This window comes from Botrytis porri (genome assembly GCF_014898465.1).
Source record: "Botrytis porri strain MUCL 3234 chromosome Unknown BPOR_004, whole genome shotgun sequence".
Lineage (NCBI taxonomy): Eukaryota > Fungi > Ascomycota > Leotiomycetes > Helotiales > Sclerotiniaceae > Botrytis > Botrytis porri.
Genome location: NW_024066078.1, coordinates 2,799,213 through 2,815,592, shown reverse-complemented (window position 1 = coordinate 2,815,592; position 16,380 = coordinate 2,799,213). Strand labels below are relative to the sequence as shown.

Genomic DNA, 16,380 nt, shown 5'->3' with positions numbered 1-16,380 from the left:
CTCCCCTTGGCGCGTGTTACGTCTCGCGGACGCCTCTAGCGTGTCTCCTTGACCGCATTTGCACTGATCAAAGGTCACTGTCTCTTGTGACCAATCTATCCTAGGATTGTGTGCCTTCAACCATGGCATTCCTAGGATGATTTGTTGTTGGCCCAATGGCACAACATCAAGCTGTATAACCTCTGAATGTTGGTTTATGTTCATTTGTACTGGTCGTGTCTCCTGTGAAACGTTCCCGTCAGATCCTGCTAGTTGTCCGTCAACTAACTGCAATTGGTAGGGTTTTTGTTTCTTCTGGAGTGGAACTCCCAAGTACTTTGCAGCTTCTGGTGCAATAAAGTTTCCTGTAGCCCCTGAATCTATCATGGCTTGCTGTATTTGTCCGTTTATTTTGACCTTGCAGTATATCTGTCCTGCTTGTCCTGTAGCATTCAATTGCTGGGTAACTTGTTTTTTGTCTGTTTCGTTGGATTGTTGGTTTCTTGTCTTTCTTTTCTTGGGGAACCATCCGGTTGCTTCTTTATCTGATCGATGGATTCCGCAGAATTCATCATAGCAAGCAGTCCAGCTCATCATCGCGTGATCTGCTGGTATCTCTTCCTTAATACATTCTTCCGTTACCGATGGTGATGGGGTTCGGTAGTACTCCTGTTCCCACAAGTCTACTGCATTCATACCCTCTTGTTTTCGCGGTAACTCGTCCAATAATTTCCGGAATTCTTCACTGGTGAAGGTCTCAGTTTCTTCGGTCTTAGCTGGATGTTCCTGGGATACAAAGGTAGCGTTAAGTTGGCCTTTGCCGAACTTGGGTTTGAAGTTGCCTTTCTTTCCTCCTGTCTTCTTACTTCGGCAATCCGCTGCCCGGTGCCCTGTTTTTTCCACATTCAAAGCATAAGTTGTTTTCTCGTCTACGTTTCTTTTCCTGATCATCATTCCTGTTTGCGTGGTGCGTGGCGTCTAACTCCATAGGGTCTCCGTATCTCTGTGGATTGTATCGTGGTCTACCCTCGTTCTTGCGGTAACGCCCTTGGTTTTGATTTTCTTGAGGTTTGTATGATCTTTGGCTTTGCTTAAATCTGTAGAGACGATCGTCGGCTTCAATAGAGTCCTTGATTAAGTCGTTCAAATCATTACTCTCGCCGTCTCGGTCTAGTTCCAATCGTACTTCTGGTTTGAGCCCTTTTCGGTAATGGCTCATGATGGCGGTCTTATCCCATTTGGTCATTCCTGCATATCTTCGGAACTCCGTAGCGTACTTGAGGGCTGATCCTGTTTGCTTGATGTTAAAGATCTTTTCTTCCGCTACCTCTAGCTCATTGGAGTTCCCGAAGATTCTACGAATCTCTGTCTTAAATCCTTCAAAACTATTGAAGATTGTTCGAGTGGGTTGCATGCGATCCTGGTCGTCATGCTCGAAATAGTCTCGTAAATATGGTTGAATCCACTTGCTTGCTTCTCCTCTGAGATATGATACAGCCCATACACTCTTGGATTCCTTTTCGGTGAACTTGTCTTCGTTGAATCTGAAGTAGATTTCAAGTTGTAAGAGGAAGGTGTCGAGTTCCTGTCGACTTCCTTGGTATTTGTCTGGTAAGGCAATCTTGAGTGTTTCGTTGATGGTAATTTCCTTGGGAGCATCGGTCATCTCGACATCGTCGGTGTCGGGTGCTTGTGCCTGACTGCTCGCGGATGCACTGGTGGGTGCCATATCGTCGGTTGGTATTGAATCGGTACTTGAAGCAGAAATGGTGCTCAAAGTGTTACGGGAGCTGCCTCTAGGGTCACGTGGAAGTGTCTAGAGATCTCTCGAGGTGGTTTAGACTAGACTTCAAGTAGGAATTCAATAAGGTTGTAACTGGTTGCAATTCTCGTAACTATAGTATGAAACTAATGATTGATCTTGAGCACGAAGCTCTACACTGTAATGAAACCCATTCCTTTATATAGACCTTCGTTCTCTGTGCTCAGTCGGATCACAAATGATCCCTCTGATCCGATCAACTGGATCACTAATGATCCCTCTGATCCGGTTACCTAAGCGTCGGGGTCACGTGACGTCTATTGTGGCAGACCATCGTAACACTAGTACAACTTTCAAATTCAGTATAGTGCTGGAGAACAAATCGACGTGGCTGATGCACTCAGTCGGGATAACTTCAATGAAGCAAACTTTGTAGGCTTTTCCCTCCTTTTCAAAATGGAGATTTTCGGAAAAAAGCGCGAAAGAACCTGGATAGCAATCACTGAGCAGTCCATTAAAGTTATCGTTATCAATAAGTTTATTCGAAAGTATCAAAACCATGGTTTTTTTTTACACAAGCCTTACCTCTCCAATATCTCTTACTATCTCCCTCTCCTCTACGTCTCTCAATACCTGCTTTCTATCCGTCCCTTATGGTGGCTGATACAGAAATATTGGTGAAGGAAAGGTTAGGAAGATCCCGTTAGAACGATACCTTTTGGATGATGATTGGTCTATTCCTTTTCAAACTTACTGGAACACCACGATGTATATAGCTTGGTTCGATACCTCTCATCAAACCATTCCAGCTCCGTCTTTGCTTGAGTACACAACCTTTCTATTTAACGGGACTCAAAATGGAAGGGCGATCGAGAGTGGGAGGGTGTTAGTCATGTATTTAACTTTCTTGACAAAAGATTTGTGCGAGATCATATATGTGATTACAAAATCATTGAGGGTAAGTATCCAAGAATAAACTTAGCACCTTCCAAACCTCAAAACTTGATCTCGATCTCCATCCTAAGACCCTTACGCATAACGTAACTTGACTAGAAGTGGGTCATGTCGTGATATGGGTCACAAAAATCATATTTTCCTATTTGACCTTGTCCTATATGCTACAGGGTGATCTACAACTATCACTGATCCAATTGAACTATCACTATCCTCTTCTTCTTCCATCCCATCTCCTGCCTAATCACTTTGACACTTAGATGGTCTACCATGTCGTCGTTTAGGTAAGGGTGTCTGTTCAGCCTCCTCGATAATTTCCAATATTTTCCTCAGTACTAAATAAAAATTCACCTTTTAATTTCATTCGCTTTCCATTTTTTCGTTTCTTTCGTATCTCGGATAACTCTTTATATTCTTGAAAATCCTTTCGAAGAATAGCATTGTCAGCATTTAAGCTTTCAATCTGATGAGTAATTCGCTTTGCATATCTCTGTACTAAAGAAGTAGGCAAATTATTGGTAGATAAAGCTGAATTAAATGTCTGATCTGCTTATTATAGCTTAATATCATGTAGGGGAAAGCTATTAAATAGAGACTGATCTCCCAATATTTTTTGAGATTCTGGCTCAAAAAGCACACTGAAATCCTTTCAAATGCTGCTTCTTTATATCTTATAGACTTTAATTTGCAGAAATAGATCCCTTTTGAGTTTAGAATATTGATTTAAGAATCTATAGATCTATTTTTAGTTTACATGGTTTGATTGAAAGGATGGAGGGGTAGATGTGTTGATTTAGAGTTTCTTGTACCATTTCTTTTAACAATCCAGAAGTTGTAAAGTATCCAGTAGCTATTAATCATAAGATTCATTGTACTAGAGCCTTCTCTTCCGCAATAGATTTTTTTTTGAAAGGATTTGTACGATTAAGTGTGTGATTGTTGTTTGGTTATTGTGACGGGAAAGTCGTAAACAGGAGTCAATTCCATTACTTAGAATCTAAAACTAAAGAACCAAGAAGATTCTAAGAAGTGAAGCCTTTATATACAGGACTAGTGCACGTGAGCCACCAGCGGTAAATGATCGTTACGTAACAGTTATTCGATTTATTAGGATTGACTTCGGAGTCTTATAATGAATAGTAGCATTTCGAATTGAAGTAAATTGTTTATTTTTTAGGTTTTTTATAGCCTTTCGAATGTTATCTTCAGATTCACTAGGATTTAATGACTTTTGATTTATTGTGTGTCGATAAACGCGTAGAACAATGAAATGAGGGGGGGATGCGAAGACTCAACACCTGTACGCGGTGCATCCTACGAACCTCCAGCTCTCTCTTGAGAGTCTGCAGAGCTAAGATTGAGTCGCAGATGGAATTGGAAGAATTGGAAGGAGAGAGGTTCAGAGATATAGCGAAGGATTATATTACGATTTTACGACAGCAATACCTACGAAGAGTTGAATACCAGCTTTAGACGCGGATACGAAGGTTACGGAAGCCCCGGTTAGATTCAACATCTACCATCGATTACTATTTCAAATACAGAAATATGATACGCAGTAGGTCTCTTCTTTTAGAAGAGTCTTTTCGATATAGAGCTTGCCGCCGCTCTACTCGTACTACAACCCTTTTTTATACCCTTTGGCTTTCAGCCACTCGAATACTACGACGACACAATACAGAGAATGCCATCGCCTTCAAATTAATACCATGCTCTGGGCATCGATACAATACAACGTTTTTCTTTTAATTTTCGAATTTTCGAATTTTCCGAATTGATTTGTGTGTGGGCAATAGGGCTTAGGATTCGGCCTTGCCCCACTATTTTCAACAGTTTCGACTATACACATCTAATAAGAGCTGGAGGATATCAAGCTTATGAAGATATACAAGGGGCTAGTTTAAAAGAGATAAAGACAGAGAAGAGTGGTGCCTTCTTCTGCTACCTCACTAGCAAGAGGACCCTTTGCTATATTGGAGGCAACTCGGGAGGGGATAACTCTTGCCTTTTATAGAAAGGGAGGGATAGCAAATTGGATTTAGGATTTTAAAAAGAGAAATTGGATATTGGGATGCTTTAATTGGATTAGGGGTAGGGGAAGAGTGAGGAAGGAAGTGTCTCAGAGGATGAAGACTATTTAATCTCTATTTGCACTCCGAATAGAGATCGGGCATAGCACCCCAGCATTCGTTTTTACTCCCCCAAATTGAATATATCTACTGTAGATATCCACTAGCAGTTGTTAGGCTCTTAAAGCCTAGCCGTCCTAAATAGTCTTGGACTGAGAAAAGGACGTTAATTAAATCAATCAATCAATCAATGAAATGAGGGGGTGATTTTGACTCATATCATGACATGACCTACTTCTAGTCAAGTTACGTTAGTACAGATATGAATTTTCCGATGATTCTTTCTATATTAACTCAAAAGTAAGAACTGTATATATATAGTCGCTAGACAAACATGACGAAAGAGCAAATAGAATCGTAATACTGTAAAAAGAAAATTGTAACAAACAGATTATAAGTTACAGGTGCTTGAATTACAGGATAACACAGCTATACTAAGAGGATTACTCATATATTTATAGTCAAAACCCCTAATCAAGTTATTCATCAACCATTCCAATATATTATTGATCCTTTGTCAAGGGATACAATTGAGCAAGGTCGAATCGTATTATATTCAAGACTGTGAACTAAGGATGGAAGAAGGTCGAGGAGACCTCCTGCTTATATACATGAAAGAGAGTGGGGGGGGGTGGGGGGAATGGGCTAGAACCCTGACATCCTTTTCAAGTTGTAACATCGATCCCTAGTACCTTATCCAATAATATCAAAATCGAAGACTGATTCCATATACAATTTGCATATAATTCTTGAAGTACTATAAGTATTTAAGAATAAGCCCTTCCGATTAGCAAATTTTTATTTATTTATAGTAATTAACGTCTAATATCTGACCTCCCTAGGGGTATTCTAGACGTACTAAGGAGCGGGCCTACGGGCCGCTAGCGCCCCAGCCGCTCATAGTAGTGTAATGTTAGCTAATCAAGGGCTTGTTGCCCTCGGTATTCACCCGCTCGATACCGCTCATTGCGATCCTGCGGCTGTAGTGTCTAAAGGTTTGTAGCCCTATTTTAGAGGGCTTTGTTTCGTGTGTCATCCGGGTGTCGGTGGGTGACTGGGCTGATCGCTGTCGATCGGGAGAGCGCTCGTAGCGCTTATGACTATTCGGTACGGGTTTTAGGTTGTTTGGGGTGGAGAGCTCATCCTCGGGGTGATGGAGCGGGTTAGTATTGCGTCATTACATGTAGTTGGGGCATATTCTGGTATAGAACCCGGATCTGGTAAGGAGATTAGTGAAGCCGCATTGTGACTGTAGGACGCGGTTGACATATGCTATCGCATCCCATTCGGATCGAAATCGGTTCGGTGCAAGCGGCCAGTCAGCGCGCGTCTGACCATTGATTGGGCATTGAAAGAAGTGTAGCGGGCTTTTCTCACTCCCGCATGTACAGGTGTTAATGCTGTTTTCATGATTGAACCTGATATGATAGGCTGCGAAGTCACCGTGCCCAGTTCGCATCGCTATGAGTCTGTGTAGTGCCCCGCGGGGGAGTTTGAGGCTCCTCGGCTCCGAGGTGTCATATGCCGGCTTCCATGCGTCGTATGTTTCGGAGATCAGGCCTCTTTTCGCATTCCACCACCTGCTCTCTGAGTGCCGACATTTGGCGCGCAGGACAGAGCGGGAGTTGCTAACTATAGGAAGGCACGATGGGCCAGGATCAAATGGTCCAGTCGTACCCTGATCGGCAAGGCGATCGGCTGCCTCGTTGCCCTCTATCTCAGTATGCCCAGGGGACCACTTGACTGCGATATCATAGTGTCGCATCGCTTGATGGCACTTATGGTAGGCCCATTGGGAGGAGTCGGCGGCGCTCCCTCGCATTCCCCAGATCACCGAGGTGCTATCAATGCATAGCCATATTCGGCCCCGATGAGGGCGCTCGATGGTGCTCAGGAGGCGCTCTAGTCCCCGCCACGCGCCGATCGCCTCGGCATCAAAGACGTGCGACTGTTCGCGTACGCGGCCGTAGCCGCTGTCGACCTGTTGCTTACCGCGGTAGATCGCAAAGCCGTATCCCACGCGGTGGCCGCGTTCATCGTATTGTTCGGACCCATCTGAGAACACAGAGTAGTCTTCTCGGGGGATTAGGTCCCACCAGTCTTTGAACGCTTTCGCGGCGTCCTCTTTGCTCATGCCATTAGTTGGGTCAGTGCGGCACTCGGGAGAGAAGTGCGGCCGTAGGAGTCTGGGGCGCTCGGTCGCAGGGATTGCTCGTCCCATTCTCTGCAATTTGGTGATGGGGCCTCTCAGTGTGCCTGTGCCTCGTCCTCTTTTCCTGGTGCACGGCTTCAATCGGTCCACGAGCAGATGTTGTGCATCCACTGTCTGAAGCCTGAAGGCGAATCTGAGTCTTGCTTGCTCCAGTGCGACAATTCCAGCCGGGAGGCCAGCTTCTACAAGGAGTGCGGTCGTCGGGGTAGTTTTGTAGACGGGTAAAGCTCCCCGAGCCGCATTGTGAATCGTCTTGCTGACCAGGTCGACGTGTTTCTTGATCCCGGTGCCGACCGGAGCATGGCCTGCATTTGGGCGTTGTTTGTATAGCCCGTCGAACCACACCTCGGAGCCGAAGAGGGCAACGGGGAGTACACAGGTGATGATCGCTTTTCGCAGGCAGACTGCAGATGGTCCGTGGGCTGTGTGGGCTATTGATCGGATGTGAGAAGCAACGCGCATAGCTTTCGCAATGCGCGTTTTGACATGCTGTAAGAACGTTAGGCGCCGATCGAAAAAGACGCCGAGCCAGCGTAAGGTTGGTTATACTCCGCCGGTGAGCCCCAGGGGGGTCGGCGTGATGACTAGGTCCCGACTTATTCTCATAGCCGGGTTCGCAGTTTCATGCTTCCTCGATATGTGAAGCAACTCAAACTTTTCCGGGGCGAAAAAGACCTTATTCTGATCTCCCCATCGTAGGATGCGTCGAACGGTTCGGCGGAGCATGCGTACATTCGTGGATAGGTCTTTAGACGTGTGATATATAGCTACATCATCAGCATATTCGAAGCGTTGTACTCTGTCCTGATTGAGAAGCTCAGCGAGGTAGAGGGTGTATAGGATCGGGGAGAGCGGCGATCCCTGGGGGGTGCCGCATGCAACCGGAAAGTCCCGCGTTGTGATCCCCTCAAGCCTTACACGCACGCGTCTCTCAGTCAGGAATGAATCAACGAGTCGCAAGAGCGCCATAGGCCAACCCTGTTTCTTCATACGTTGTAGGAGCCGTCTTTTGAGGAGCGCATCGTAGGCGCCTTGTACATCCATCGTTACCAGCGTGACTACTTTACCGGCTGCCAAAGCGAGCTCAGCGTCATGAGCGAAGGCAGCTGTGAGATCAGTACCGGCTCTTTTCGGCAGCGCCCCGCAGTGCTGAGGGCTGATAACGTTGTATCTCATAGCCGTCCATGCAATTTGACTGGCGATATACCTTTCTAGCCCTTTTCCGATACACGATATCAGCGCAATCGGCCTCCACGATCTCGGAGACGTCCTGTCTTTCTTACCAACCTTGGGCAGCATGACTACTTCAGCAAGTTTCCACTCGTTGGGGTAGTAGCTGAGCCTGAGGCAGGCCGCGAAAATCTCATGTATTGCACTCTTAATGCTAGGCCAGCACGCCTTGAGGAGGCGAACGGTTGCCCGATCGACTCCGGGTGACGTGCTCCTGACTCCTATTACATGTTTTTCCACTTCTTCTGCGGTGATCGTTCTTTTCCATGGCAAGGTCGCCTGGTCGTCCTGTTCCTGAAGAGGGTCGTGCTGTAGATCGTCCGATGCTTTGAAGCGGTCGAGAACCGCTGTAAAGAGTGCTTCGGCTTTTTCCCTGGTATCGGTGATCTCTTGGCCTTCGATCACCAGAGGTGGAGCCTTGAGGGCTGCTTCTGGGGTCAACTTGTGCCAGTTCATGACTTTGTATAGCTCCTGATCGTCCTGTACACCGTCCAGGCGCTTGGTCCAGTAGGCTCGTTTCGATGCTCTCACAACCCTTTGTAGATCATGCTGGGCAGTTACCATTTCGTCAGTAGTTCCGGTTCTCCTGGCTTGCGTATGTGCCCGGTGTGCCTCCCTACACTCGTCGGTCCACCACGGGGATGATCGGTAGGGTTTATGGTCTTTCTGCCCTACAGCTTCTACAGATGCGCTCAGTGCGTTTGTGAGTCCGGAGATGAGTGTGTCGATGTCGTAGGTGGTCCGGAGGTCCGGGTTCTGGAGGTTCGCTAAGCGGTTGGCCATGATGCCTGCTAGGCAGGGTAAATCTGAGTCGCGTATCCGGATGTGCGCTTGCTCATATTCGGAAATTCCTCTGTCTGAGATGGTAGTGACTTGAGTGACATGGTCGGAGCCGCTGTGCAGATCATCATCGATCACCGTCGTAGCGGTAGCCAGGTTGGAGAAGGTCAGGTCTAGAACGTGTCCCCTCGCGTGCGTAGGTGCACCAGGGGTCCCGATATATTCCATTCCCTGGTCGGAGGCCCATTGCGCCAGCGCGTCACCTTGACCGGCAGTTGGTACGCCGGGCTCCCACAGGTCGTACTTGGCATTGAAGTCACCTCCAACGACCGTACCGGTCCCCGGGGCGATCTCTAGTCCGAGTATGTATTCCATTGTACGCGGCTCAAGCGGGGCGCGGTAGGCATTGAGGATCGAGTACCCGTTAATATTGACCCAGAGTAGGTCCCTGCTTCCGGTCTGTCTCATCTGCCTGACCTTCAGGTTGCCCCCTTTCCGTACGTAGGTAATGACCCGTGGCCCACGCTCGGGGCCATCAGTCGCTCCCCAGGTGTCGATCGGCTGAAACCGGTCGTATGCAGCATGATTTTGGGTTGCTGAGTTTTCGTAAAGTCGGGGCTCTTGTACACAGATAATGTCCATACCAGCCTCTCCAGCAACCTGTAGGAGAGTGATATGATTGGAGTGTCCGCGCCCCACATTCGCCCACGCAATCGTGAGCGCCCTCCCCCCCGCTGAGTTCGCACAGGTTGTGCGACTCATGCGGAGGTGGTAGCGGCTTCGTCGGCGTTTGACTCATTTCCCTCGCTCATTTCAGAGTCGGGAGGTGAGAAGGCTTTTTCAGCTATAGCTGCTAAATTGTAGTTTACCCCTTTGTTGGCGCGGCGCGGGGGGTTCCGGCCCGGGGTGTGGATCGGACTGTTGGAGGGTCCCTCCTCTGGTCGGGCCCGCTTAGGTGATCGGTCCACCAGTTGCCACTCATTCTCATAGGTAGTGACGCGGGCTCCCGGCGCAGGTGGTCTGGGGATGACCACTTGAGGTTGTCTACTTGGCGTCGTAGCAGGCACCTTTTCCTTGCGTACTGCCTGGGTCTCCCTTCGACCTGCGGTTCTGACTTCTCTCACCTGCCGGTGTGTGAGTCTGACTAGTTTGCCATTGACTGATCGCGGCGCTGCTGGGCAATTGCTGTGTGCGGATCGGAAAGGTCCGAGGCACCCCGCGCACTGAGCGTCGTTTCGACATTGATCGTGGATCTTCCCATCGGCATGCTTAGCGATTAAATCGCTGCATTTAGAGCAGCGCGTAGGGCGGTGGCATACATATGGGCAGGAATAGATTATATTACAACTACTTTCTAGAATATCTTGTAATACAAAGTAGGTTCGCTACACCTACAGACGCTTTCCCGGCACACTATGATAGAGCCACTAGTACTAGGCTCCTGTAGAATCCTCTGACTACATTAAACCATCTCCAGCGTGTTTACCTTCGGAAGTTCCGGCCAGGACCAAAACCATCGCTCCACGCCTCTACTTCTGTTTGCTCCATAAGCCTACCCGGTATCTCATTGCCATCTGCCTAATACCCTATTGTAGACCGACACGCGCGTCCGTCCTCTCGGGCTATATAGACAGTGTCACCGTCGCTGCCATTATACACCACGCCCCGCAGCGTATGATTGCTGTTTCGCGTTACCTTATCGGATCTCTCCTCCCCTATAAGGCCGACCGTGTCTAGCAGGCTCTGCTAGTATTATGCCCTTAGCCAAGCAGTATAATACTAGTGTTTCCAACCCACTAACCAAAACAATATCTTCCGAATCCACCCTCCCAATGTATAGTTCGTAATGTAAATGAATCCCTTATGTTCAGCAAGATCTGAGTTGAGAAATAGCATCTGCTCGAGTTCGTCCGCCGCCGTAATATCTGCCAAAGTTCGTAGTATTATATATATCAAAAGGCGGCCTCTGCCGGAGCTCATCCATCGCCGTGTTGTCTAATCAGTGCTCCTGTCAGAGCGAAGCTTGCCAAAAGCGTCCCGCTCATTCGAGGGTTCCTCCGCCGCCATGCTACGCTCCCACACACTCATAAGACAAAGTGCTAATATGTCCCTCCAATCTTTTATATGTATAACCCTCTTTCCTTCAATCAAATAAGGTGCTAAGGGGTCGTTTGGTTGTACAAATCCGCTCCGAATCCGTCGAATAATCCGCTCTTTACTGCCACCACGGATTCCGCGGTGGCAGCAATTCGCTCCAAAAAGAGCGGATTGTCAATCCGTGCTTTTGTCGTTTGGATGTCAAATCCGTTGAATAATCCGTCATTTCTATAGATATCTTAATTTAAACTTCAATTCGATATTAAAAACCCATATTTAATTCCAAGAACCATGTAAAATCTTTTCATAGAGTAATAGTTTTGAAAACGTGTTTAGAATCGGAAAAGAAACGTTTTGTGAAGTGACTCCCTTTCGATTGAAGTAGGCAGATCGATCTTCGAAGGGTACTGTCGCTGGAATAAAGATCCCATCGAGAGCGCCTAGACAATTCGCAAAATATTGACGATATTTTTCATTCTCTTTCACTCTAGGTAAAGCTGATTGTATAGTTGGATCCGGTAACTTTACTACGAATGGATATAATATCATGATAGCATCTAAAACTTCATAAAACCATCTTAAAATCAGTTAGAATAGTACAATAAGTAGATTCGAATGAAATACCTATGGATTGTTTCTTCAGAATGAGAAAAAGCTTCAGCTGTACCACGAACGGATCCACGCTGTCCTACAATATAGAGAAATATATAAAGCTTTTAATCAATCGAGGCATGTTGAGAGTGTTGGAGCTTTGTTTTTTCGTGACACAATTGAATTAGAAGTCGAAAAGTTCGAAGAGGCATACGAAACTGTTCTTGACAGCGTTGAGGGTGTTTAGAATCAAGAATAGATTGTGTTTTAAATTCACCAGGCGTACCAGTTCTCTTTTTTAAAATTGGAATAGAATAAAAAGAGCCAATAACAGCCACTATATTATATATCAATATAGGAATAAACTGATGAGATTCATCGACCTCGTCGTCGCGCATAATGACGCTTATGATAAGTAACTAAAGAATGAGATGGTTTCGAATCTAAGTCAATGAAAGAGAGGATACTGAAGAATAAACTTTTGGACTAATCGATATATATCCTAGTAGGTAGGGAATAGAAACGCAAAGTAATCTAATTCGAAATCAGAGACGATTTGTTAAGAAGTGAAAACACTCTATAATTTCAGGCCTTTGAAACACTAACATCACTATAATACTAAATGAATATAGGGTTGAAGGCCTATAATAGCCTATAAAAGCGCGGATTATTTGACGGATTAAAAACGAGGACTGCTTTTTCTGGTCCTCGTTTTCAATCCGCGCTTTCATTTTCCCATACAAATTCATCAGAAAACGCGGATTGTTTAGCGTCATTTTGAGAGTGATCCACCTCCTCCCCACTGCAAAATACGCTAAATACGCTAAATTCATTGAAGAGCGGATTATTTGACGGAATCCGCGTTTTGACGTCCAAACGTCAATTCAGAATCCGCTCTGAAAAAGAGCGGATTATTCGACGGATTCGGAGCGGATTTGTACAACCAAACGACCCCTAAAAGCGTCCCTCTTTCCAAACCCCAGAAATTACCCCACATGAAGAGATTTCACCACCACTCCCCTCACCATCTATGAACTTCCATCGAGCGCCGACGTACGCGTTGTTGATATCGTGATTCGTATGATATCATCCCAGAGGTGTCCTGTCCATCTCCTACTATATATGCTTCCTCCTCAGGCTCTGTTTCCCACACAGACTCGTAAGGGCTGGTTCCGCTTTGGAGCTCACTAAATGCGAGACATCCGCAGGCTCTGCTTCCCACAACAGACTCGTAAGGGCCGGCACCGCTTCGAACTCTTCATATATATTTTCGATTGTCGGATGGTTTTCAAAACCGTTTTGATGGTAGTCCTCTGTTCCGGGCCTATCGCAAGGGGATTTAACCCTCCGCTGCACGTACCTTCACTCCCAGTACGGCCTCAAGTTAGTGTATAATCACCACCCAGCTCCATCGAATGCGCTTTAATCTCATCAGCTCTCCAATCAAAGATTAAAGGTTCGTAGCCGGCGCCACGTACAGGCTGAGATATCGACTTTGCCAGCCGACTTTCAACAGTATGTATAACCTACTTCTCCCAAAGTTTCCAGATCATATTATAGCCACGTAATGTTGGAGGAACGAATGATAGTGGCGCTCTTTCAAAGTTCTCAGCTTCGACATCTGCGAGTAGATCCTCGAGTGAAAGAGCGTGTGTCATTTTCACAATATCACTTGAGAAAGAGAATAAAAAAATCAAGGGAAATTTCGTCGAGAAGAATCAATGTGATGTTGTGGTGTGATGAAAATCGTGAATTTGAAAACGAAAAGGGGGAAAGGGAAATGTTTAAATAAATGTAGTATACGGGATACCATATTGAAAATTCCAATTTCCAATATGATTAGAATAGAAAGTAGTTGGTCGTCATCTTACCAAAAAAAAAAAGGGAATTCTATTTCCAGATCCTGAATTATGTCAGAGAGGGAAAAAAACATTTTTACAAAAATCCGTAATACGAAAGTGAAGATATAATATGTTTGTTTACGGAAAACGGTTTACGAAAAACGATTTCAAAAGCAGCGGTTATCGGGTGGTCATATACTTTTTTATTGACATAAAAATTTCAAAAAACGGGCTTGTGGTTTAGTGGTATAATGTTCCCTTAGCATGGGAGAGGTCCGGCGTTCGATTCGCCGCTAGTCCATCTAAATTTTGCTGTTTTTTATCTCCAACATCACCGCAAAAATCGTTGGCTTGTTTTTGGCTCTCCTTGTGTTTCTCCCCACTCAGTAAGCTTTTTGTTGAACAGTTTCATCTCATCGAGGGTCTTTAAGTTTCTTGAGAGTCAAGACGAAGAAGAGGATCTCAATTTTGGTGTGTGAAGTCCATAAATTGGGAATGTGTGTCGCTTTGTCCGGAAGCCCGAACCTAATAGGGACGAGTGGCAAAGTAACATCTTCCACGGAGTCATGACCGACTACAACCTACATTTCGAGGCTTAAATCAACTATACATGCAGCCTTTGCCTATGATTTTTACAGTACGACGATTACATGTCAAGATCAAAGAAAGACTGCGATTGCATTTATCCAGTGTTTTTGATATCCTTGCGAATGCACCATTATACCGGATTCGGAATTACCCCACTTCGTCTCATCGACTCGAGTTCCAAGTGAGCAGCTCTATTCCGCCACGAACAATGATTTCTGTATTTTGATTCTGAACAGTGAGTTTCTCATAGTTTCCTCATATTACAAAAGTTCAATCAAGAGTCTTCTTGAACCATACAACTCTTGTACACAATGCCACAGTTTCCATCATGGGAACGCTCTCAAATAGCGTATACAAGAAATTTGTACCGCATTCGAACGGCCCAGTCAACTGTCATTACATTGCAAGCCAAAACTATTATTGCCTTCCACTGGCTAAGGCCGATTGCTGTCTACTAGTAACCAATGGCTTTCATTTTTCCAATTGTGTTTGTTTTGTTGCACGTCTGAAATTCAATAGTTTCGTCTAGTGTGCCGCATAGTTTTCAATAGTGTGAACTCCACCTCACTACAACATAGTGATGTAGAATTCTATTTTTTACTTGTTTACTTATACGCAGAGAGGGAAATACCGGGCCTTAAAAGATGAACCTGAATCATTCATTTCTATATAAGATTCACTGGGTCAACGGCAGATATCGGCAGCAATACTGATATACATGTTGAGTATTCTTCAGACGAGAGGTCAGCAAATTCGGATGTCATCAAATCTCTATTCTGATATTGGTCTCGGGAGGACTAGGCTTTGGATTTTGATTCGGGATGAATGAAATACTGTAGGATCATTCACTTGGAAATATATATGAGTAGTACTCACGAATGGAGGAGATATCATAGGCAATAGGGGGAGGGTTTCGCTTTTGTGCTCTCGTCTCTCAACAAAGGCCACAAAAATAAAAATAAACGTTCATCTCTTATGAACAAGAGTGTGCAAATTGCAAGTAGCGATTGCCACATGCGATGTGGAATGTATCGTACTTGTGATTCTTTGATCTGCAGTGCCGAATTTGTTCAAACTGGATGAACTTTACGATTCTCTGATATGCAACAAAGTCGTTGGCTTCAGTCAGATTACTCTTGACTATTGCTATAATTTAGTATAAGTATCTCAGATTTCAGTAGTAGTTCAACTCTTGCATGAAGTAAGTTGAGTTGGGGGTTTCCGGGGTATATACATTGTTGTCGGAAGTCACTCATGAATTTCATATGGAAACCAGAATCTGTCCATCATAAAAAGTAACAATTCTAGTTGAAGCTAGCAGACAAATACACAATTCAATGATAGGCGTCATTTAGCAGATTCAACGAAGATAAGTCTCGTTCTGCTGAGTTTCTGAAAAGATTCTTGGAAAGTTGGAGTAGGCGATTTGAGATGGCCTCTCGAAGTACCGATCCGCCCGGGTTCGAATACAGCTGCTCACAAACCGATTCCCAATGCTCCCGACCTCATAGAAACATAAGCGTTGGCTTTCGCCGGCAAACCGTTTGTTCTGGGGAACATAGCTTGATCCACACCCGACTCGATCTCAACCCCACCCCGAGGAAAGAAAAATCTGTTCAAGACACCGAGATTAAATTGGATCCACTACAAGCCCTGACGCACAGACTTCGCTTAGGCAAGCCATTTTCTCACTCCACTCGCACAAACGTCTCCGTTGAAGTGCCCGTTGAAACATTCAAAAACAAAGTCAACCTCCTCGACTTCCAACCAATAAAAGGATGTCTTAATACAAAGTATGTTATTGGACTAGCGGCGAATCGAACGCCGGACCTCTCCCATGCTAAGGGAACATTATACCACTAAACCACAAGCCCGTTTTTTTGATACTTTGGTGTCGGTAAAAAAGTATATGTACACCCGATAACCGCTGCTTTTGAAATCGTTTTTCGTAAACCGTTTTCCGTAAACGAACATATTATATCTTCACTTTCGTGTTACAGATTTTGTAAAAATATTTTTTTCTCTTCCTGACATAATTCAGGATCTGAAAATAGAATTCCCTTTTTTTGGTAAGATGACGATCAACTACTTTCTATTCTAATCATGTTGGAAATTGGAATTTTCAACATGGTATCCCGTATACTACATCTATTTAAACATTTCCCTTTTCTCCTTTTCGTTTTCGAATTCACAATTTTCATCACAACACAACATCAC

At 45.2% G+C, this 16,380-nt stretch overlaps 3 protein-coding genes across 3 annotated transcripts; all 3 read right to left on the bottom strand.

The window, feature by feature from the left end:
- Positions 1-9,854: 9,854 nt before the first annotated feature.
- Positions 9,855-10,313, bottom strand: EAF01_003741 (uncharacterized protein; the record flags this gene model as incomplete). The annotated part of the gene is made up of 3 exons (XM_038911995.1): positions 9,855-9,890; positions 9,916-10,186; positions 10,207-10,313. The coding sequence occupies 3 exons, from the start codon at positions 10,311-10,313 to the stop codon at positions 9,855-9,857; spliced, it is 414 nt and encodes a 137-aa protein (XP_038773230.1).
- Positions 10,314-11,419: 1,106 nt separating this feature from the next.
- EAF01_003740 (uncharacterized protein) lies at positions 11,420-12,132 on the bottom strand (the record flags this gene model as incomplete). The annotated part of the gene is made up of 3 exons (XM_038911994.1): positions 11,420-11,720; positions 11,768-11,831; positions 11,949-12,132. 3 exons carry the CDS (start codon positions 12,130-12,132, stop codon positions 11,420-11,422), a joined length of 549 nt encoding a protein of 182 aa, XP_038773229.1.
- Positions 12,133-13,113: 981 nt separating this feature from the next.
- EAF01_003739 (uncharacterized protein) lies at positions 13,114-13,392 on the bottom strand (the record flags this gene model as incomplete). The annotated part of the gene is made up of 2 exons (XM_038911993.1): positions 13,114-13,240; positions 13,265-13,392. The coding sequence occupies 2 exons, from the start codon at positions 13,390-13,392 to the stop codon at positions 13,114-13,116; spliced, it is 255 nt and encodes an 84-aa protein (XP_038773228.1).
- Positions 13,393-16,380: the final 2,988 nt, after the last annotated feature.